At 48.4% G+C, this 23,911-nt stretch overlaps 1 protein-coding gene across 10 annotated transcripts in view; it reads left to right on the forward strand.

The window, feature by feature from the left end:
* Positions 1-23,911, forward strand: part of diaph2 (diaphanous-related formin 2) — a 354,700-nt gene that overhangs the window by 282,012 nt on the left and 48,777 nt on the right. For 6 of the 10 annotated variants that reach the window (XM_081698436.1, XM_081698440.1, XM_081698441.1 and 3 more), the window contains 4 exons: positions 2,106-2,241; positions 15,440-15,532; positions 17,354-17,404; positions 20,277-22,861. In XM_081698436.1, coding sequence (XP_081554562.1) covers positions 2,106-2,241; positions 15,440-15,532; positions 17,354-17,404; positions 20,277-20,533 — 537 coding nt within the window. In that variant the 3' untranslated portion in view covers positions 20,534-22,861. Of the gene's footprint in view, positions 1-2,105; positions 2,242-15,439; positions 15,533-17,353; positions 17,405-20,276; positions 22,862-23,911 lie in introns of those variants that run through there. The other 4 variants (XM_081698444.1, XM_081698443.1, XM_081698442.1 and 1 more) reach the window with 3 other exon arrangements.

A 23,911-nucleotide genomic window follows, 5' to 3' on the forward strand; every position in this document is an offset into this window, starting at 1 on the left:
CCTGTGGACTCTCGGCGCGAGCAGGCGATGAGGGTCCTCAGGCAGGAGGGTTTACCTCCGCTCACGCCCGTCGAGTGGTGACTTGACCCCAGGGTGGTCGTTATTTGCGTGAGGTCATCACAGACATAGCAGAAATGTTTGTGCCTACAGACCTACGCGCAAACCTGCATATGCCAAAAAAGGGGACTTACAAAAGACAAAATGAGTGTCATTTTTTTGTCTTATTTGGGCTTTGATTTGTTTAGAAAACCATCCAAGGGTTGTAAGCGACATTAACGAAGCATCCTGTCTGAGACAAACTCTGAACATAGAAGAGCCACTGTCAGTCACTCTGTTAGTGCATTCCAGTCAGGTACTGATGCACAAGTTGTTTTGGCATCCCTAAACCCAACCTTTAGGTGTGAGAATCGTTTGGGGTGCCAGCTCCTGTTCAGTGGTAATATGTTGTGGCCTTTGTGTTAGTTTTAGATGGCACTGATGTATTGCGTTTGACAGCGCAGACTGCGGCGTTGGTTGGGAAGTTGACGTTGAGAGGCTTTGAGAATGTGTCAGGGATTTGTTTATCTTATGGAAAGCTTCTAAACTGTAGGACTCAATTAAGAAAATTGATAAGATCATAAACACTGCCCTGGGCAGAACACAAACAGTGCATACAAAAGAGAAAAAGCACATTTGTTGCCATGGCAATTAGAATTTTTGCATGTTTGATCAGAATAAGATAATTATGTTGTGTAATCGTGTTTGCAATCAGAATTGCTTGTTTGTTTATTAAAAAAAAAAAAAAAAAAGTGGCAACAGGAATAATTTTATGGCTATGAATACATTTTCCAAAGGGAAAATGAGAGGACAGGACATATGCCTGCACCTGACCAAAGGCTGAGAGATGATCATTACGTGATTAAAACTGAAAAGCCAAAGACTAGTAGAGGCTTCTTTTCTATAATTTCAGTTCATGGCTCAAGCTTCCAATCACTGCGTCACGTCTGGGTTTATCTCTTGCTCTCTCTCTCTCTCTCTCTCTCTCTCTCTCTCTCTCTCTCTCTCTCTCTCTCTCTCTCTCTCTCTCTCTCTCTCTCTCGCTCTCTCTTTTTCTCATCTTTATCTCTCTCTCTCTCTCTCTCTCTCTTTTTTTCTATTTCTCCATCAAGGATCCAATGACCATTGCTATTGACCTTTCAGATAACTCCACTGCAGACTGCTATTGCAGGGGCTGTTCTTCTTCCTCTTTCTACGCCTTCATCATAATCCCCCCACCAGGGATGCTGAGCCCTGCGTGCATGGGTGAGACAGGACACATAGGGGAGTGACGTCATTACATCGACGCGCGCGCCCGCGAAGCAGGCCGCCCGCGCTCGCCTCTGAAGGAGGAAGGAGGAGTTGTGCGGTTATACCTTCTCCTTGTCCTCCTCTCACTCTCCCCATCCCCCGCCCTGCGTCCCCGCGCCCCGGGCATGTCTCCAACCGCTGCTCTACTCTCTGTTGCCTCATCCATCCTGACACCTCCGTGACATTTAAGAGAGTGGAGGGTGGGGAAGAGTCAGGTTTCTCGCCCTGCGCCCACAGCTTCACCACACTCTCGCCTCGGATCAGCGCAGGCACGTTGCGCGCACCCGTGGAGCAGGCTCTCGGTCGCATGGTCGTCTCCGGCGTTTGTAAAGTTTTATCTCGATAAGGGTCTCAAACAATACCTGTTTTGTCTCTCCCCCCACCCCCCCAACACTCTGTCTGCTCTCTCCTTTTCAGCCTCAATCTCTCTCTCTCTCTGTCAACAGCGCACAACAGTTTCTGACTGAAGTGGCCGATCGCTTTCACACTCTCGGCCCATAAACGCTGAGTGCCTGCGATAAGCTCAGCGCGGCAGCTCACTGCTGTCGTGCGGCTATTGTGCGGCTATTGTGTGCGTTTTCACCACAGCGTATTCCCGACTGCATTCTTCCACTGGCATGTGGAGTGTTTGTCATTGTAGAGTGATGGAGGTCCCCTAGTTTAGTCCCGCGTCTCCAGTGGACGCCTCACGCTGGAGAACTGTGAGCAGCAGCACAGCTAAAGTCTGCCTCTCTCTCTCTCTCTCTCTCTCTCTCTCTCTCTCTCTCTCTCCCTCCCAGGACGCCATGAAGGAAAATCACAAAAAGAGGGAGATGGAGGAGAAAGTGAAAAGGGCCAAGATGGCAAAGGAGAAAGCCGAGCGTGAAAAGCAGGAGCGTCAGCAGAAGAAGAAGCAGCTGATCGACATGAACAAAGGTATGGCAGGCCCACGGCCTCCAGTGCTGGGGTGGGCAGGGCTTGGCTGCGGGTGGGACTGGGACCGAACCGAGCTGGGCCAGACTGGGCTATCGGGGTCCGCCATAGAGCTGTACTTCACCCGTGAGCAACTGCGCACGTCTCACCCTTCTCAGACGCACAGAATAACCTGGCATGTCAGGTAACAGCAGCTACAGCTGAGGGTCACCTGTAAGGATGGGCAAGTCCGATTGGCTGAGCACCAAGCTAAGGTTCAGCCTTCAGAAGGTGCCTCAGGGCCCATAACAGTATGAGTCATGGGAAGCATCGCAGCCACATCTACCTTTGTAAAGGCGGTGATGTTTGCACCACGTTGCTAATGATGGCCACAAGACAAAGCCCCAAAGTGTCAAGCGCACCGCTGAAGTCTCGTTAATATTTTACATCAAAGCGCTGCAGCACTTGTGCGATAATGACACGAGTTATTCATCCAAGTATGATGTGTTGTAACATTGACTGTAAGAGTCTTTAATGAGGTCCAAGTGGTCGTAAAACAAATGCTGGCGTCTTCTTGGTCAGATACGTCTTTATAACTGTATTTACAATTACGCAATAGCTTGTTATGATTGCAGTACTAAGTAATTATGCGTATCCTAGTGACTGCCATTGTTGAACTAATAGAAGTTACATACAGTACGAGACAACTCCTTTAAAAGTGTTTACTGCAATTATGAAATGGGTCTATGCACAGAGTAGATGGGGAGGGGAGACGCATTAACGCACTGTTCGTGAACCTGGACGCTTTCACGGAGTACAGACTCCACCACCGTTGGGTTGGCAGACTCCAACACAGCTGCAGCGACTGAGGGTCACACATAAAGACGAGCATCTTGGTTTGGCTGAGTACCAAGATGCGTTTCAGCCTTCAGAAGGTGCCTCAAAGCCTATAAATACAGGCATTTGGGGATTTGACTGTGCAGAAGTCCAGAAGGCAGCGCTGAATGGGCCCGAATCTGGGCGCTTTCACGCAGTGGTCCTTTTATTCCAGTCGTGGTTTACTTCTCCATTGTCTGTTTTCCTTTTGCAGATACTGTGTGCACTCTGGCTCATGCAGCTACAAAATGTGCTATTAGAGATTCAGAGGACTCTGCACTGCGCTATTCTCATCCTTACAATGAGGCAGAAATTTCTGCCTCTGGCCAATAGCAGCCAATGAGCTCCTTTTGTTCTTCTTGACATCTACTGCAGCCTCTCTCTCTCTCTCTCTCTCTCTCTCTCTCTCTCTCTCTATTTATCTATCTATCTATCTTCTCTCCCTCCCGGAGATACTTGCCTCAAATGTCACAGCGAGTGTAGCAGCTACCACTTCAGTTACCGCACATTCGGTGCAAAGTGACACGTCGCTCTTTAAATCTCTGCAATGCTTCTGAGATAATTGATGCATGCAGTTTCTTAAGAAGTCCAAAGTAACCTGTGAGTGCTCAGCCTGTAAGTGTGAGCCTGCTGGCTAATGATCTGGCTAAACAGATGTGATCCTTTGTGCAGGTCCTTGTTTTCCAATCCTGACTTTCTTTTTCATGAAATGTGCATATTTAAAACCAAGAAAATGTTATGCATACCACTAAGACTGTACATATATGCCTTTAGATTTGATGCATATATGCCTTTAGACTGGCTTTATTTCATGTTACTTACAGTGAGTCAGTGTAAGAATGTGGTTTATCTTGCATGCCAAATTGGTCCTGAAAATGACGTTTGGAATTCCAGTCCTGCAGCCCAAACAGGATATTGAAAATCCATTTCCATTGTGTTAAACCAGGGCTCGGATCATTCCCAGAATGCAGGCTTTGATGGAGGGATTTTTGCCTGTCTCAGGGTTTTCTTCCACAGCTCCTTGTTTAGAATAGAGATGTCAGTGTGTCCAGTTTATTTTTCTACTCTGCTAGCATCCACTGTGTTTTTTTATCAGACCTCTGGAATACAAATGTGGCTTGGCCTTTCTGATCACCTGTAGCGGGCTGTTTGAGCCTGCCTTTCCTTTCAGATATGGCCTATGTTTCTGGAAAGACAGAGAGAGAGAGAGAGAGAGAGAGAAAGAAATATATTGCCAAATTCATAAAACCTACTGCCAGATTTATCGCAGCATTAACAGAAAATAGCGCTGTATTTTCTCATTCATAAACGTGGATTGTCGGCATATTTTACGGTTTGCGTGATATATGGCGTTACTGTATTCTGTCCTCATTTGCATATGATTTTACCGATTCATAAAAAAAAAAAATCACACCTGTACCGGTCCAGCGGTAAATGTCCCATTAAGAAGTCGATGTGGATTGGATGATCTTTTCTTTAACAATGTTTTGGTCACTGTAGCGTAGGCTGAAGGAAGCCACCCTACCTGGGACTCACACCCATGTCTGACAGGAGGTAAACAACACAGTCACACATCAACAAATTGTGCACGTGTTTCCATTTAGATAATTAAACTATTAAAAAAACACGGATTTGGATTATCTGGAGTGAGCGAGTAGTTTGCAATTGTTGCAAACTTGCTTGAGCAGGCTCTCAGAATAACACAAACCTTTGCCATAAGAAATGCAAATGTAGGTGTTAGTGGAAGGAACTATAAACAGACATAGACTGGGGAGAGATGCAGTTTTGCTGCTCCGCCATGATTTAAAGAAATACCAAAGTCATCAGCTCAGCATCACCACGCAGCTCCCATCTTTATGAAAATTACAAGCACATTAAATTTTTATTTAACACATTTGGGGTTAGCCTGTCATCTTTAATATGTATGGCTCTTTAATATGTATGGCTATATTTACATGTCGATTTTGATTGGCTTTCTCTTTGGGCACAGGTGAATTTACTGCAACGGTAAATTGACCACAGTGTGCTAATTATCGCCCTGGTAACTTTATGAATAGAAATTAATTAGCGTGTCACACCTTTTGCATGACATAGCACAGTTACCATCAAGTTTTAGAAATCTGGTACATAAAGTTTCGTTTGAAAATCCCTTTTGTCAAAACATGCATTCACTTATCAGATATTTCATATTTAATATCCAAACTCCTTATGCGTGTTGGGTATTGAAAGTTTAAGTCTTTTCTACATTGGTAATCAGTGTTTTGGAAATGTTTACTGTGGATGTCTTAACAGAATTATGCCGTGCACGTATCTGTACTCATGCTTGGTTCAGAAACTGATCTGATCGAATTTGTTTAGCTCTCTTACTCTGAAGTGAATTATTTTGAAGTAGTTTCTAATGTTACTAATGAAGTCTTGTAAGAGAGATTAAGCCATATGTTTACTCTAAGTTTTTAGAACTCTTAGAATGTGTCAGGGCTGTTTGAATAATCACTTTTGCATTTGACTGTTTCAAGGGACCATTTCCATTCCTTTTTAAGAGATATATTTTAAGTCATTTTGCAGATTGATAACTAATCCTCTTCACATGTGAACAATGACATGAATAATTAATAATGAAATGCATAATTAATAAGAGCTTAATTCATTTAGGGTTAAGAGGATGTGTTGGGCTGGGGGAAGGTAACTGGACAAATGAGCGTAGGTGTCTTTTCCCTAAAAGAATCCTTAAATAACCACAGAGTTGTATTTCAGGAATGTGGCCGTGTTGAGTGTCTTGAGCTGTTTCTAGTGCCATATGACTGATGAATATGACAACTGGAGAGCAAAATCTGTTTTCTTTGTAAAGTATTAGAAATAATAATATAGGAAATTGCTTATGAAATCATTACCCAGTCCCCCATTTGTTTTAATTTGCTCTAAGTGGATTTCCATATTCTCTTAGACTGACCAGATGTTCCGTATTCACCAAATTGCTTTACCGTTGAAAGTAAAATGGGGAATGCCGTAAAATAGGCCTAAATCCACGTAATCCTTCTGCCTCTAATAGGAAAAGATGTTTCATCCCAGCAGGGTAGTCATTATGCCAGCAGATATGAAACAATGTCGCACAGAGTGTGTCTTGGCCACAGGGCGCGAGGGGGAAGGAGTTCGGTGCAGAGAGAGAGAGAATTCGTGTGAGGGGCGAAGGGAGGGAGAGAGAATGAGAGAAAGAGATATGAAATGAGTGATTTGAGCCAGATGACGACCGACCCGGTAGAGGAGGCAGGCTTCTTCCCACGCGGGTGCCTGAGCGCACGCCCACTCGGCTGGCAGCAGTAGGGTCAAAGCCCCGGTCCTCGCGAGCGGCTGTGCCCGGGCGTTTGACGCACGCCGCTTCGAGCTAAATGCGACAGGGACAAGCAGGCACAAATAAAGAGCCAGCTCGTGCGCTGTGACCACATTTAGGGCCCTGGCGGAGGACATGGCCTACAGGTGCGGGACAAACAGGACAGCCACGTGCAAATGGCAGGCTGGAGCGTAGTCTGGCAGCGCTGTTTCAGAAATACGTTGCGGAGCTTTAGGGATCATACGGATAGTCCGAGATTTCATTACGAAAAAAGGCGCTTTATTGCTATTACTCAGCGAAACCGAGACCTTGGTGATTTTTTATTTATTTTTTGTATGCGTGTGGAGATTCTGTTGCTTATAGTAGCACATTCATCTGCACACTGTTGTTGCTAATGCAAAATTTAGTTTGGGCCTTTATCATCTTACCTTAAAGGACACACAATTCACATCTCTTGTCTCCACTCCAGTTTGATAACATACAGTAAGTGCGGTTTAGTCACATATATCTAACCCTACAGTGAACAACACACAAACTACCTATTTATTCTGATTATAGCTTCTCAAACCAATTGCACTTCGATCCAGTATTACTAAAGGGTCTGACGTCCTTTATAGGTAATGTACTCTGACGCAAGCTTTTCTTTTCCATTGCTTTCCGCGTTAGTGGAATTAAATCTAAAGTCATCTTGGAGTAAGAAAAATGATTATTTTCACAGGCTTTCTTCTCTAAAGGCAATGCAGCAGAAGCCATAAAGGGGAGCACTGAATAAGACTCGCACATATTTGCGGGAGAAAAGGACAAAAAGGCGGCCCAATGTACAGCCGTGTCGGATCGTCACGCCTCGCGAGGGTAGCGGCGTTCTTTTGAAACGGCGTGCCGTACCGCCACGGAAGCCGATGCGGCCGGAGGGCCCGGCACGAACCCTCTGAGACTGCAGAGTGCCCGGGCCATTGGCACCGAGCGCGAGTTCTGACTGATAACCAGACTGTGACTGGAGGCTGACGCCGGCATTCGCTCAAGTGCGAAACGCGCGAGGACGCGCCGGACGTGAAAGGGATCTTTTACAAAATTCTACAAAAAAAAAAAAAACCCAAAAAAACGTGCGCATCCGGTGATTGGTTGCGTTGCGTTGCCTCATATGACTTTTCGGAGAAGACCCGAAAGAACGGTCTGAGCATGCTCGATGCAGGCTCTCGCCGCAACTCGCTGGGATCTCGTCGGAGCCGAGGTTTGCGGCTGCAGTGCTGGGGCCCGGTACCCTGAGGTTCTCCTTCTCCAGCGCACCTGGGTCAAGTTCATCAGCTACCTTCCAAGTCCTTCATGAGCCGGTTCAGGCGCTTCAGGACAGTCAACACCTGCCCCTGTGCAGGGCAGTAGCTCCTCAGGACCTCATCTACACAGCCGCGTTAGCTCATGTTTGTCAGTCTGCTGTGTTTAGCTTACACCATGGCCATGGCGTGAATCCCAACGCATTCACTTGTAATGAAGTAATTCCAAGGGCCAGAATTGTGATTTATGCATGCTGGTAGCAACAGTCTAGGTGATTGTATATCCGCTCTGGCAGAGGAAAAATTCTTCTAAAGGTCAGGACATGACAAGGCATTCCGCAGCATGACAAGAACAGGGAAAGAGCACGAAAGATCCCCTACACTGCTGCTTTTACCATTTTTAATTAAGATCTAGATTAGGCACGTGATTGGCGCAGAGATACGACCCGCCTCCCTGCGCCGCTCAGGGGTAAGCGATCCAGACAAGCCATTTTGCATAGCGCTCAGCCATGCTGCCGAGGCCACATTTATTCCATTAGCACTAATTTTTCGATTATCTTAATGCTGATGCTATGGACGGAGCTTTCCGCGAGCCGCGCCGTTGATGTAGAGGGCCGCTCAGCTGTCGGAGACGCGCGTCAGCGTCCTCTGTCACACATGCGATGTTATTTACACCAGCTGTCACCAAGCTACATCCTTTTTTTTCCGCTTTTGAATAACGCTACATTATGTCCCGAAGCCTCCCAGAGGACGGAGACCGGCCGCAAGTGAAATCAGCTCAGGAAGTCAGGGGCATTGTGGGTTGCTCGGCATTGTGGGTTGTTGTTGGGTTTTTAGGGGGTTTTTTTTGTTTTTTTGTCTGTCATTACCTTGAAAGACTGCAGCAAGGGCACCAGGCTTATCTGGTGCAGTGCATCGGCTGTAATAAATAACCACGTATTAGATTGGGGACCTATCAGCTTTGGATGGCTGTCTGCCTCGCGGCGATGATAGCACGCTGGATTTCACTCATGAGCAGCCTGGAAACCAGTTAGCTGCTCCTAAACAACTCCCACCCCAAGATCTCACTGATTGATTCATTGAGAAACAAGTCCGTGTAAGCCAAGCACACATCCACGACACCGTTCCTTTAATACCCCACAATGATTTCCCAAACTTGGACAGAAAAAGAGTTACAGAGAGTCTTTGATTATTCTATGATAATTATTTCATTACCAATTAATGTTTCTTCAGGGGATGTTCATCTCCTTGGAGTTTGCACCTATAAAATAATCTTTTTTTTTTTTTTGGTGGGGGGGGGGGGCAATAAGAAACATCTATTCTTTTTGGAACCCACTTTTATGTAGGCAGCCCTAATTAGGGTACCACTAAGCCCTAATCACTTTAAGCCTGTTTAACTTAATTTAGCTGCGTCTCCCTCAGGTCAGAGGAAAAATGAGAGCCACCATGCGAGAGGCGTCCGGCCTCCTCCTAAGCGACAGGCCCTCCGGTCCCTCCTCCGCCCCTCCCCTGCTCCACCCTGCCTCCATATCTTGGCGTTCTGTGTTGAATGTCATTAACTCCAACCATGGGTGGTTCTACATTCCGATAACTCCTTGTCAAGCGCCAGGGCCGGGGAGCCTCTCCACGCTCACTCAGGCATAATTAAGTCGACTACAAAGGCCCCCACATGCTCTGGCTGTCAAAGCCCAGCAACTTGAGCAGTAGTGCAGGCAGCCTCAGACAGGTGTGGCATTCAGTGGCCAGTGACAGGGCAGCTGTAGAGGGTCATCACACACACACACACACACACACACACACTCACTCACTACCACCAACACACACACCATTCCCACCAGACATCACACACAGTCACACACTCATGTACCACCTCTTTCACACACACACACACACACACACACAAACACACACACACACAACAACTCCTGCCAGATATCACACACACAAATCTTCTGCCAGATATCTTACACACCACCCCATTGCACACAAACACACACACACAAATCACTTCCACCAGAAATCACTCACACACACACACACAAATCACTCCCACCAGAAATCACTCACACACACACACACACAAATCACTCCCACCAGAAATCTCACACACACACACACACACACCAAGCCCATCACGGCGCACCTCCACCACAGCGCACACCCGACAACCTTCACACCCAACAACCTCAGGCAGGAAGTATAGCTGGCACAGTGCTATTTCTAATCCAGATTCTGCAAATTGGTGTAAATGTAAAATTTTTTGTTTAATAATATCAGTTTAGTTATTAAATGATGTAGTTGGATGGCTTTTTGTTTGATATTTAATGCTCAGTGTGCAGTGTGGGGTCAGGGTGGGGGTGTTCCTCCTGGACCCCCAGTCTTTTTCTTTGCTTTATTCCATGCGTGGAGCCTCACAGCATCCATCCAGACGGAAGCTTCATTTGTGTTTTTGTTTGTTTACTTATTCATGCATCCAGCTATCTGGGGCAGTGTTTTTTTTTTTGTTGTTTTTTTTTTCGTTTTTTTCTGCAAACAGCCGTGCCGGCTAATGTGCTTTTATCTGCTCTTGGCCAAAGCCATCGGCTGTCGCAGGAGACCAGGAGCGGAATGGACCAGGATGTGGTGGTTAGCATCTCCGGCAAGCTCTAACTAATCTGCCATCTTAATGCCCATCTCGGCCCCTGGTTTCACCCCTGTGACCCCCACCCTCTCCTCCTCGGACGCCCAGACCCCGTGGCGCCGCCCTCGGCCTGGCGAGGGAGTGCCTGGCCGTGGGATTGGCTGGGAGAGCTCCTCTAATTAAATTACGCGCAGACATAAGTGGGTTTTCACATCAGACCCTTCCAGAGAAGCGCTCCAAAATGTCCGTCTGGTGCCACATCCATCTTGCTGATGATTTCCCCGGGCCCTGCTCGCTCGGTAGGCGCTGGACACATTCGCTTCCGCAAAGTGCAGAGGAGTGACACTCTTCCTCTCTTCCCGCCACTGTCTGGGAACTCGGAGGTCAACGCGGCAGCTCGCGTGTCAGCTTTCTCTGGGAGACGGCCGCTCGTAACAGGTGGGAGGCTGACCTCAGACCAGCCGCGCCCCATCGGCGGGTAATGCACCGCTGGTGATTGCGCTGAAAGGGACTCTTAGACAGACGGGCGGGTGGACAGACGCGCGAGAGATGCCTCCTCTAGGAGTGGACACGCACATGCACACACAGACACACACACACATGCAGACACAACAGACACAACAATAAAGTGAGCTTAGGAGCTCTCCACACACCTGGCTCCAGAGTGCAGCCCCTTTCTTGCTTTGTTCCCAGCAAATGTGCAAGGTTAATTGCACAGGTGACTTTCTGCAGGGTAACAGATGGGGTAAAATGTGTTCAGAAACAATCCCGAAGAAAGGGAGGTGGGGTGTGTGTGTGTGTGTGGGGGGGTGTATTACATGTAGGCAGTCTAGTCTTTTTCCTCCAACACATCTTTGCTGGACACATGCTACAGAAAGGACATGGTGGGCGTAGATGGGTCATGGGCTGTAGCAGGGAGTCTCAGCTCATCAGAGGCCTGCAAGCCACTACTAGATCCTTTACAGGGCAAATGAGATTGGCAGATCTGGGGCCCCAAGGAGTGGCTCTGGTCCCCACACTCTACTACAGCTCTGCACTGCTTGCTTCAATCTTTCCCTATCAGCTCATCCGGCCTAAATGCAGAGACGTTATTTCCACTCACTCAGCTCAGATGAGTGTTCTGCGCAGCTGTCGACTGGGCTGGAGAGTAACCAAGTGTGCAGTTTGTTATGTGTTTGTTTGTATATTTTGTATTGTGTATTGTAGTGTTTATAAAGGAGTAACCTCGGCGTAATGTGTAGGATGAAGGCAAATTGAAATTCTCTTGCGGTCAAATTAAAAGGGAAACGGATCTGCGCGCCCAGGCACAGACGTAGTGTCTGCCGTGCCTGTTGGAAACAGAGTCCTCCATCGATCCTTTGTGCTTTTGCTCAGCATTCTGAGGAGATGACAGATCGCAAATTGAATTTATGAACAGATCATGTTGACCCTCCTGCATAATTCTTGCAGTGGCATGGGTGTTTAAAAAGGAGACAAGGCTCTGAATGCAGATTGAATATGTCACCTCCTACTCAACGTGGAGCCGTTGCTTTTTGGTTATGATGATTTCCTTTCCCCAGAATGTTGCACTCTTTCTCCATGTCAGTTCATTATATCTCATATTACTTACCTGTTTACCTATTTCTCTAATTTACACTCGACGATATTTTTGTTTTTCTCCACTTGTGTTTTTCGTCGAGCTTGAATGCTTTGCATGCAAACTTTGTGTGTAAACACGTTGTCTGGCGCGCCGGGTGTGCTCGAGGCACGTGCTCATTATTACCGGCTTTACGTCGCATTACCGCCGAGCCTCGAACGGCACTCGTCCGTAAGAAGGCCGACCTCGGGACGTGCCGTTCTGACACAGGAGAGCCACGCTAATCTCGCCTCCATTAACAGCCCATCCGGGGAAGAGCCGCGGAGGATTTCGTCGGCACGCCCCACTTTGCCGGCCCTCTCCTGGTAATCCTGTTGATTTGGCTTTAGTTGCCGGGGAGGCGGTGGGCGAGCAGCACTTGATCACACGTGCCGTAGCGGAGCGGCCATGCCAACGGCCCCTGGTGCCGCGGCCCGCCGTGCCAAAGGAGGGAGGAAAGCGTCCGGCCGTGCGTGCGCGTGAATCGGCGGGATAATTAAACGTCAGCCGGCTCGCTCCGTCGAGTGGCTCGGCGGGAGGTCCGCGACCCGCACGTTCCCGCCCCGGCGGGGCCTCTCCACGACCCCGTCCCACGGACCCTACCCACAGCCCTCTCCCTCCCCCTCCACGGCGTTTCACTCCGTTTACCCCGCCTGCCTCGTGGCCCCTCGCTGCCTGCGATAAGCTCCCAGCCTCTGCCAGGGTGCTCGCTCTGGAGAAGCTAATCTGATGTATGAAGTTCGTAAATCCAGTGGCGGGTTGGGCTTGTTATCCCTTAATTAAGAAACGGGATCCGTCTGCACATCAGAGTCCGCCGAAGACGCGTCTCGGAGCGTGCCCGCTCGCCTTGGCAGCCTCTCGGGCCGCCCGACCCGCGGCCGGGGAGCCACGGAGGACGAACGCGACCCGGAACCAACGCTGCCTCCGGTTTACAAACTGCAGCGTGACTGGGGTTCTTCCCAAGTACCGCAGTTGAATGTGGGGATTGATTTCTCAGGTCTTAGACCATCTTATCCCATCTGCGAATGCTATGAAAGCATCTGCTTTTTTGTGTACAACGAGCCGAAGGTGTAAAAAAAAAAAAGAACATTGATATTTTCTGTAATACTCAGGCGCACAATCTATGATGTGCTAATTGTAAAATGGGGTTTAATCAGCAAAATAAGACCCAAATAATTACTGAGGAGAGACAAAACAAAGTCTTTCAAAGGGCTACAACCTATCTTCAGAACAGCTTACGACAGAAGATGTTTTCAAATAGTACCTCATTAGGCAGTTTCATTTCTAATTGCACTCCTCTAGTCCCTCACCTTTGTCTCTTGCTTTAGAGGTGTCAGCATGTTCTGGGCTGCTAAAAGAACAAGACGGTAGTCCATTTTCTCCGGCAGCTTCTCTCTCCTTCCCACACGGCGAGAGCAGAGGTCCGGCTAGTTCCTGCGGACCCGTGGCCCGATAGGACATTGCTAATGGAGAGCTTTGGGGTCACTGGGGAGCATGTTTCCCATTTTAGTAATTGCGCTTCCTCGTGTCTGAGAGCTTTCCTCTGAACCCAGTCTACCAAGGCTCCCAAGTCCTGCTCATTACACATGATGAATTGGGCCACAGTTAAGCGAGAAGTAGGACAAATTGATCAAAGTGTCAGGTGCCCCCTGTGATGCCCAGGTCCCCAAGAAGAAGGGAATGAAGAAGGGGCTGTCCAAAGTTTCGGGAGCCGCATTGCCTCTAATAAATGTTTACCTGCCCCCTAAACGCCTAGCTTGTGTGTGCGCGTGTGCGTACGTGCATGTGTCGGATGTCCTGGTTGGTATGGACAAGCTTTCAGAGACACTGCAAACTTCGCGGATGGCTCTACTTTCGAAGCCGACATCGCTTCCAGAGGAAGTCGACGAGCTGACGGCTCTCGGCGCGAGCGGGGCGCGTGCCCCGGTTTATACCAGCTCGTGGGGCCAGGGGCGGAGGTGTTGCAGAGCTGTCTGCGATAAGCCCTGCCTTGCTCTCCTCTGTTTTGTTCTGGAACCGCTCGTTTAATTAGCTTGATTTCATCAGAGCTGCTTTTAGTAGCGCTGAGCTTCTTTGAATTTGCAGTGTCCCCTGGGAAGAGCCTCAGGAAGGAAGCAAGAGTGTGGAAATGGAGAAATTATCACCAACGCTGAAGATTTTTTTATGCTTTCATTTTATTTCACTTCTAGTTGTTTGTTCTTGATTTCTCTGTCCTTTGGTTTATATTTGACATCCTTTCCCGTGCAAGGTGGCGGTGAGAAAATTCCTGCACTTCTGCGGTTCCTGCACCAGTGTACGAAGTGTGTGGCATTTCCTCAAATTAATTACATTGCCGTGTCAACCCTCCCCCTCTTCTAAATTCAATTTGCTGACTGTCATCTGCTTTGACGGTTTGATAAAATAAAAGATTGATTACCAAGCTCGAGTCCGCTGCCTAAAGCAGCCGCCGTCTCCGCCTTGACTTTCCTCCCCGACGACGCAGACGGCGGGAATCCGGGCTTGTGCCTCCCACACATCCGGGAGTAGCACGGACACTGCGCCACACTGGGCCATAAGTCACCCTAATGATCCCAGTTTAAAATAACGCCCGTGCAGGACCACCTTGATGAAGCAGGGACCCTCCGACTCATTAGTAGGCCTATAGGGTAAAGATAGATGACCCAGATAAAGCGTATTTTTTGAACCCCAGAGCAGACAGATGTTTTGTGGTCTCTGTGCCATATGCTCACATGGAAGAAAGATTGTGAAACTCCAGGCGGAGAGGCCCACAGGATTCATTACATATCGCCAGGCGACTTTACGCCGCCATCGGAGCAGCGCGTTAAAGGATGTGAGACACAACGCTCGGTCTGCTGTTGTGCCGCAGGCCGTAGACTTATTTCACACCACCACACAAACCGAGGCAGTGGTTTTTGTCCCGAGGTAGCTGGAGTTTCACAGGCCTGGCTGGTCACTCCAGTGCCCGTGTAATGACCCCCCCATCCCCACCATGATGCGGCCCGGCGACCCGAATGGCTCCCAGGCACATCCCCCTGTCGTGGACAGAACGATGATAGAACGTCTCGGTATTGACCGGCTCCGCGCTAAATCACGGTAAAGGGCACTTAGCTGCCCAACACAAGCCACAGAAAGAATACCTGTCAGTGGCCATCAGCGAAGGCCTTTGTCGTCCGCACGGCGGCTCCTCGCACAGCCCGCTCAGCCAACCGCGCCTTCACGCTTGCCGTCCCCCCACCGTTAGCTGCTGTGCCGTTCGGAGTTGTGCGGGCGGGCAGGCGAGCGAGTTGGAGGGCGGAGTACCCATCCTTCGTTTCATCTGAACCTGCCGCATTCATGATGACATCGCTTTATTGTTGTCAGCTGGACAGACGGCATTTAGAGATGTGTGTGTGTGTGTGTGTGTGTGTGTGTGTGTGTGTGTGTGTGTGTGTGTGTGTGTGTGTGTGTGTGTGTGTGTCTGTTTGTCTTATGAGAAACTTTAACCTGTCCTCTCTCTTCTCTTCCCCTTACAGAAGGAGATGAGACAGGTGTGATGGACAGCCTGATGGAGGCGCTGCAGTCTGGCGCGGCCTTCCGTGACCGCAGGAAACGAACCCCACGCACTGGTGAGATTCCCCAAATGAACCCCACGCGCTGGTGAGATTCCCTGACCCCAAATGAACCCCACGCGCTGGTGAGATTCCCCGACCCCAAACGGACCCCACGCGCTGGTGAGATTCCCTGACCCCAAACGGACCCCACGCGCTGGTGAGATTCCCCGACCCCAAATGAACCCCACGCGCTGGTGAGATTCCCCGACCCCAAACGAACCCCACGCGCTGGTGAGATTCCCCGACCCCAAACGATCCTCACACACTGATAAGAATCCGCAGCTCCAAATCTCCTCAAAGAACCCTCCTAGTACCCCCCGAAACACTAAACAGCCGTTGCCGAAACTACCTACTTGAGTTCCAGTGTCAGTTTTATCAGACACTTTACAGCTTCTTACAAAGTAGTGCTACTATTTTCTCTGCGCAGACACTCCCTCCCCACCCACCCCACACAACCCCACCCTACGCGCACACACACACACACACACACACACACACTCACACACTCACACACACGTACACACACAATCACAGTGCTCTGTTGGGCTACTTTATTACCCTTCTGCAGCCCAGCATTCTGGAGCTCTTCATTATGTTTTATAATATGTCTCTGATGCACTTCATAACAGATTCATTGCTACATCGCCATTCATAAGCCCCTGATTACAATAAAAATGGGTTGTAGGGACTGGGTCCGCAGAGGACAGTTTAACATAATCTTAATGTTAACATATTCCATCCCGCCATGATGAATCGTCTAGACACAGGGGAAGCAAAACAGGACACCTGGTGGAGGTGCCATGCTGAATGGAAATGCCAAGGACAGGGAGACAAGTGTCTATAGCCGCGGACGCGTTCCTCCATAGTAGCATTGGCCCCAAAACGTCATTCTTATAACACGGTCCGGCCCATGCAGATTTACTGCTCCCAATCTTACCTGTGTCATCAGATTCCCAGAGGAAGGCAGCGCGCTGCGTTGTGTACAGCAGGCTGGAACTAAGGCCCATACATATCATTAGGCGTTCCAAGAATGGAAAACGTGTCAAAGTCCTTATTTATTTATCAGTCATCCTTAAAGGGAAAGGCCCTAGGCCTTTACAGTAAAGGACCCTGGCCTTGATATCCCGCGCGTGCGCCGTCCCACCGCCGTGCAGCTACCCAGGCTTCTCCTCTCCCGGCTAGAACTTCTCTCCACGATCCCTCATGCCGGCACAGAGGTCTAATAAAGGGGCATGAATAAGTAAGGTGTCATGCTGTATCAAACCTGTCTGGCACTCGGCGCCGCTGGGAGGCCCTCGTCGCTGGCCCCCTGACAGTGCCTGGCAGGCAGGCAGCGCTGGGGAGAGCGCCCTGCTCCAGGCCGTCTCTGACGGCTGCTTGACTGAGAGTGACGTGGGGTGGGGGGTGGGGGATGGAGGCAGAGGCAGAGGCAGGGTTTGGACCAGACCTCCCACTTTCTCCCTGCCGCGATGTCTCTCCTCTCACACCATCTTCTTTTTTGGCTTTTCTCTTTACCGGCGCTCTGTTCTCCATTGCTCCACTCTCTCTCTCTCTCTCTCTCTCTCTCTCTCTCTCTCTCTCTCTCTCTCTCTCTCTCTCTCTCTCTGTGTCTGTCTGTCTCTTTTTTTTTTCCTTTCCTGTCACCCTCTCGTGTGTGTGGGCTGAAGTTTGACAACACTGAGAGTTTCGAAGTGGGTAATTGGTTACGAACTCCTGAAATACCTCATGTTTGACATCTCTCTCTTTCTCTCTTTTTCCCGTTTTCTTTCTCTCTCTCTCTCTCTCTCTCTCTCTCTCTCTCTCTCTCTCTCTGTGCCCACTTCGTCAATATTACAGGTGATCAAAGTCCTTCCTGTGCAGCCGCTCGGTGGCCAGGCGCTAATCATGGTAACTTAACCGAGTTGGCGTTAATTCCCCTGTCCCTGCTATGCTGGCTGTAACACGTGCTTATTGTTCACACATCAGAGCTGAGGAATCTAGCTGAGCTCCAGAGCTGCATAAGGGTGTCTGCTCTGATCAGGTCTTCTGATCAGAGCGATTGATTCATCCATCCGTTTTACTTACGAATACAGGATTCATTAAGTGATTTGCACAACACTAGGTAGTACGTTTCGGTGTATTCTAGTCATATTACCTTTATTACTAGAAGGAATATAAGCCTGCCTGATGGTATTTCATTGTTGTACATTAGCAACAATGCGCCCAGCTGGCCGGTATGTCAGCCTTTCGAATCAAAACTGAAGTGGGGTGTTTTTGAAGGCCTATCTGCAGCACACGCTGTCGAGAGCTCAGCGGCGTTTCTCATCTGTGTGACCAGCCGCCGTAGAGTGCGCGTCTGGGCTGACGCTTCCCCAAAGCCACGGCGCGTGGTGTCATGTTCCACCACATAACCCCCCCCCCACCCCACCCCACCCCCCTCGTGTAAAAGCGCAGAGAAGTGCTCGTTCCCAGCGGTCTCCGTTCCAGCCCAACCATGCGCTCTTTCTCTTTTATTCCTATCTTTTCCTGTGCACTTCTTCCTCTACTTTGGCACCATGGCTTTCTGCTCGAGAATGCCACCGGATACACAGAGCCCCCAAAAATACTCACTTCTAATGGATTCTAGCCTCTCTGTGCCCTGACCTACTTCGGAACAACTGTGACAGAGCTCCACCTCTCTCCCCGCATTACTCTCTGTCTCTCTCTGTGTCTCTCTCTCTCTCTCTCTCTCTCTCTCTGTGAGGACCTTTTATATTGCATATGCCTGAAATGACTTGTTAGTGTACTAAATCTGCACACTCCCTTATCCTACACACAATACCCCCCCCCCAGCCTCACTGCACGCCTGCATCTCTGACGCAGCTCGGGTGCCTGCAGAGGAAAGAAAGCAGCAGAGGAACCAGAAGTGCACACTGTGTCGGAGATGTATCAAATATGCATGTGCACACACAGCCCACTTTGCCTGTGTTTGTGTGTGGGTTCGCGTCGCTTTTGTTTGGGAGAGTTTGAATGCCGGTGCAGGCAGAGAACCAGAAAAAGCGTCGGTTTCATTGACTACATCCGGAACAGAAGCTTGAATTAATGTTGCTAGAATCAGTGTGTGTCACAGCTGTTGAGCAGACGCAGCTTTAGGGTATGTACTCAGACAGAGAGAGAGAGAGAGATCAAAACGTAAGTCACTAAAAAAAAAAACAATTAAGTCCTATAGCATGGGTTGATTAGATAATGAAACACACCTTAGTCAATCAGATCAAATGTCTGCCTCTAAGGCAAAGCCACTTTGAAGAGATGGGAAATGCAGAATATTTAGGTAACATTTAGCTTGCAGAGTCTGATAATGTCATTCGGTAGTGAAGATGACAGCTTTGATGTTTTGGGTCTCTCTCTCTCTCTGTGCCTGCTGCTCCTCTTTGACTGTTTTTACATGAATATTACATGTGGTATTGGCTGCTGGTCCTTATCGCTAACACATCTTGCAGATTCTAAATCTGTTATTCCAGTGGAGCCAGTGTGTTTTGGGTGTTTTTTTTTTTTTATTATTTGTTTTTAAATAATGCTCTAAAGTCCTTTTAGATATCTTAGGCCAGTGGCCATGTATTCAGCCATCCGTAGGCGCATCCAGTTGGTCTCCGAAGTGGAATCCAACCTTAATGTCAAGGCCTCGATCTTTCCTGTTTCCGGGCACTTTCGCTTTCATCTCTTTGTCTATTAAACGTTTCCCTTCAGCCCAGAGAGGTCCTGCTTGACATTGAGGAGAAGATCCTCTCACCTCCAGTAAAACAGAGAGGCATTGATATAACGCTTGTCAGAGTTATAGGATTTGAGCCCAACTGTCTTATCTGCCCAAGTCTAGCAGTTAATTCACTGAGGCAGAGAAAGTGGGCCCTGTATGTTTAATGAAGATTAAATTACCTATTTTCAGTCATGAAATTTTAAAGTCAGAAAGAAAGAATCCATGTGATAGCGAGGGGGGTGGCGAGCTGATGGCAGAAAGTAGAGTGTTCTGGACAGAGATTAAGAATTTTTCCCCTCCGTTCCTCACATGATGTTGTAAATGATCTCTCTATAATGTGATCCTTCTGCCTCCCCTGGACCATTGTGTCGGGGTGTGCCGAGTCATTCCTGTTTGCCTTTCTGCCTTTATTCTGCCTCTTTCATAGCACACATCAACAGGAAATCCAGTATTTGCTTCCACAATTAATCAGTGTTATCATAATATAAACATGAGTTTGTGATAGAGTCCCATAGCAATTAATCTATCATCGTATACACATCTATTTCTTCCTTTTTCACTTACACCCTTGTATTTGATCACACCCACCCCCCCCCCCCCACACACACACACACACACACACACACACACACAAAAGAGTGTTGCTGTGCAGCACTTCTTGACAGCCAACCCCCCTGCCTCCGAATCCTGAAGCGCTCCACTTCAGGGTGTTGATAGATGTTATTCATGTGGTTCGCCCGGGGCCGCTCCAGAAGGAAGAGGGGCTAACATGATTTGCTCAGGGCTGAGGGGACCTAGGGGCTAGAAGGCTTGCCATTGGCTCGGAGGGCTTAGTAGATGCCAGATATCAATAGGAGGAAGTGCCCCACTCTGTGGAGTTGACTGCTTGAAACCTATCACCTGCACGTGATAGATAAGGATAGTTTTCAACTCTGGGGTGAAAGGGAGAGGCAGATAGGCTGAGACGCCAGGCTTGGGGCGGGGGGAGGGGAATAAAAACAGTTTGATACACAAAAGTTGACCTGCTTCCTTTGTCATGAGATGCAGGGAGAAGAAGAACCCGGAAAGGGTCATCTGTCAGTGTGCACTGGCGAGCCCCGGCAGAGGTAAGGCGGGAGATGCGGAGCAGCGTGTGTGCACCTGCAGCGCATATATCCAGCGTGTGGGCTTTCGAGCCGGCGACCCTCCTTAAACAAGCTGGCAGTGTGACACGGCAGGATAAATCGCGCCAGCAAGGCTGGGCGCCCGGCCTCCCCCGTCGCCGGCCGCTCTTAGATTTCCGGCGAGAGCCTTTCGACCTCTAAAGTTCGCAAGAAAGGAGACAAACAGCAGCTCGTTGCCCTCACGCAGAGCTCGCGGTGCCGGGCGCGCCCACGTGTGGGCCCAGAGGGCTGGGCGGACTCCTGGAGATAAACCCTCTTTCAGGAGGAGTCGATTGCGCCCCGCTGCAGAGGACCTTGGATTCTGCTGCTTTTCTCCCCGTCCGTCTGAGAAGACCAACTGCTCCACGGCAACAGAGATAGCCGCGGCCGGGCGTGCTTGTTGATGCTTGGCACTCGTTCATGACTTATAGCACTGCAACAGTATCCGTTATTTTGTTCGGTCTCTGTGTGTTCCAAAAAAGAAGCAACGTTAATTCTGTTGAATGACGCCGTGGCTTTGAGTGTGTGGCCTGATACGAAAGTTCATCCTAAGTGCTAATTGGCAATACAAGATCAATTTACCAGAGAGAGTCTGATCTGATTTTATTATTATTATTATTATTTTGGCTGGCAAACTTCCAGAACTATTTTCTCCCCTGACTTGAAGGATCCCTAATTATAGCCATAATTCACTTTGCAAAAACCGCAGCCTTGACTCAAGACCAAGGAATTCATGGAGGCACCACTCCTAAAATATAGATATAATAATATTCCAGATGAATACTGATAGCCCTAAAATATAGACATCATAATATTCCCGAGGAATACTGATAGCTGCTTGCCTTAAGAAATGCAAAGTTCAGCAATGGTGCATTAAAACACAATCGCTTGCGATGATTAGAATAAATATAGCATTATGCTCATCATTCTTTTGGCTGCTTCCACTTTCTTTGTCAGTTCCCGTCTAATTTTACAAATTTGAGCCATCTATTACGAATATGAGATGAATATGGCTGAACAGTGTTTGAATTTGTGCGTCCTCAGCCATCCAAGATCTGTCAGGCGTGGCAATGGGAATGAATATTTTAGCTTTGCCATTTGCGAGGAATGCGAGTAATGTGGTTTGGAGGTTTATTGTGGGTGCGTTACGAGATAGCCCTCAGTATTTGATATGTGGTTTGACAGGTGTCAGACCAAATTAGTTTGTGTTTGACTAATATTTTAATATGAATTGGAAATACTGAAACATGCAGGCTTGCATTTTTTGCAAGCAGCAAGTCGATTTTTGATCAAAGTTTGATCAAGTGATTCTGACAAATATTCAACACCAAAGATATCCTGCAAAGATATGTTCTGTTATAGTAAGACAACACTGAGTTACGGTGCAGTATACTACACCCTGCGATGATGTTAACTGGGATTTAGAAAAATAAACCAGTTTATTCAAGCATTTAGGAAAATGACAAAATAAACCTCATTTATTCAAAATCAGTTCAAGTAGAGATGCTCAGTACTTTTAAACACAAACTTATTAATGTAAGGAGGAGGGGCCACACTCATCTTACACACGATTACTCATCGCTGCAAGTAGGCGGTTCATTGGACGCGAAGCTGTTTGCTTCACCTAGTATGTTTACATTGATGTGTAGCCTTCTGGGAAACAAACACTGTGAGTCGTCTGAGCACCATACTGCCCCCGGTGGATTGAGACCTGCATTACTTCCTCCTTCCCTGCTTGAGTGAATCTGTTGAAGCTGCAGCCAGCTATGCCAAGTTTATCAACTTCTATAGCAAAATGGAATCAGTGTGGCAGGGCTCTTATTGGTCTAAACGTGTATTTTGGAACATTTATGGGGGATCGCAGTGCAAACGTGGTTCGGAGGGCTGAGCTGGAGCTGCAGAGGCCGCGCTCATGACGGATGCTGACGAGAACAGACTGGAGTCCTGTCAGCGCAGTGACTTTTCAAAGCAGTGACAACAGCACAAACCGGAGATTTGAGAGTTAGAGAGGACCATTAATGTCACTGCCTGGGGTGCACTCCTTAACAGAGAGGGGGGAGAAGGAGAGTTTAGATTTCCTAAAGATAGTGAAATACTGAAACAGTAAAAGGCAAAAGGGTGGCTATCAAAGCAAGAGCAGATCTTAAGGCATGTTGAGTAGGAGGAAGTGAATTTTTAGACATACACAGAGGGACAAACAGAACCTAAATAAAAGAGTGAAGGCTTGTGAGCCTTCTAAAGCAGCGTTCTGCAGACAGCCTCTACTGTGTGTGTGTGTGTGTGTGTGTGTGTGTGTGTGTGTTTATGCACACAATCAGCAGGAATCATCCCTTGCACAGGCACGCTCTCTCAAGTGAAGCGTGATCCCGGCTCACATCGTCCCATCAGGAATGCTGACGGATGCCCGTTTGTGGCTCGCCTGCATTTATTTATTTATCTGTTTATTCTCGTCAAGTTTATTTATTAACGGCCCACTGGTATATGACGGCACATTTTCATTTGCTAAAATAGAAAGGGGGGGGGGGGGCTTGTAGTGTACAACATTTTCCCCTGAATGAACGCCCATGTCGGTGCGGTGGGGCTCTCCACCTTTTCGTCTATATTTCAGCAGCCCAAATAGCAATTCCACTGTGGTAATGGAAAAGTGATGTGGCCCATTTAGTTACTTAGCACTAATCCCACTGGTTTAGTGACTCCACTCCCCTTATCTCCCTCCCGTCGAACCCGTTTGACTTGATGGTGCTCTGTTTGCGTGAGCAGCGAGGTCCCCGAAGGAAAACATTTTACATTTAGTTCTAGTGTTTTTTTAGTAAATCCTGCCATGAACTGAGCATGTCAAATTTTGAAGAAAGGAAGTGCGTGCTATGAAGGTGTGCCATTTATATTTTCCAAATATTCACTTTTCCTTTTCCGAGCTTTTTCCAGACCTGTGGAATGCCAAATGCATATTTGCCTTTTGTGTTCGCGCGCCTCCCTACAATGATACAATTAGTCTAAAGCTTGTCACCGTAATTGCCGTGTTTTGTTTTGTTTTTTTTTCCTGCCAACAGCGTATTTACTGTCCTCGGAAGCGAGGAGATCGGCCGCGATGCTTTAATTACCCACGAGTGTGCTCTTCGAGGTCGTGAGACTTCACTCTGCGCAGCCGAGCAGGCCCGGGAAGCGAAAGGGAACCGCAGCATCCCGGCGCACGTGCAAGCCCTCGCCGCGCCTTTCACCCCAGTGCTAAAAGCAGCCCCTCGGTGGCCTTGGCAGGGACCGATCCAGATTTGATCCTGCTTTCTGTGTCCTTTTGGAACCTGGGTCGAGCTGGTCAGGCTGCCGTTCGCCGTGATACGATAATAGCTCAGTGTGACGTAGAGGCAGCGTGGCAGTGGGTTCATTTAGCAGGCCGTGGCAGAGCCTGATACTAAGTGATCCTATCTTAGATTTTCATATTAATCACATATATAGTGGGTACTATTGAGAAAGCATAAATCATAGCCATTGGGCAAAGTACCAAGTGCTTTGGTACACTTTAATTAGCCTAGGTAGTTCTTA

Source organism: Electrophorus electricus, chromosome 16 (assembly GCF_041902795.1).
Source record: "Electrophorus electricus isolate QZ-2024a chromosome 16, ASM4190279v1, whole genome shotgun sequence".
Lineage (NCBI taxonomy): Eukaryota > Metazoa > Chordata > Actinopteri > Gymnotiformes > Gymnotidae > Electrophorus > Electrophorus electricus.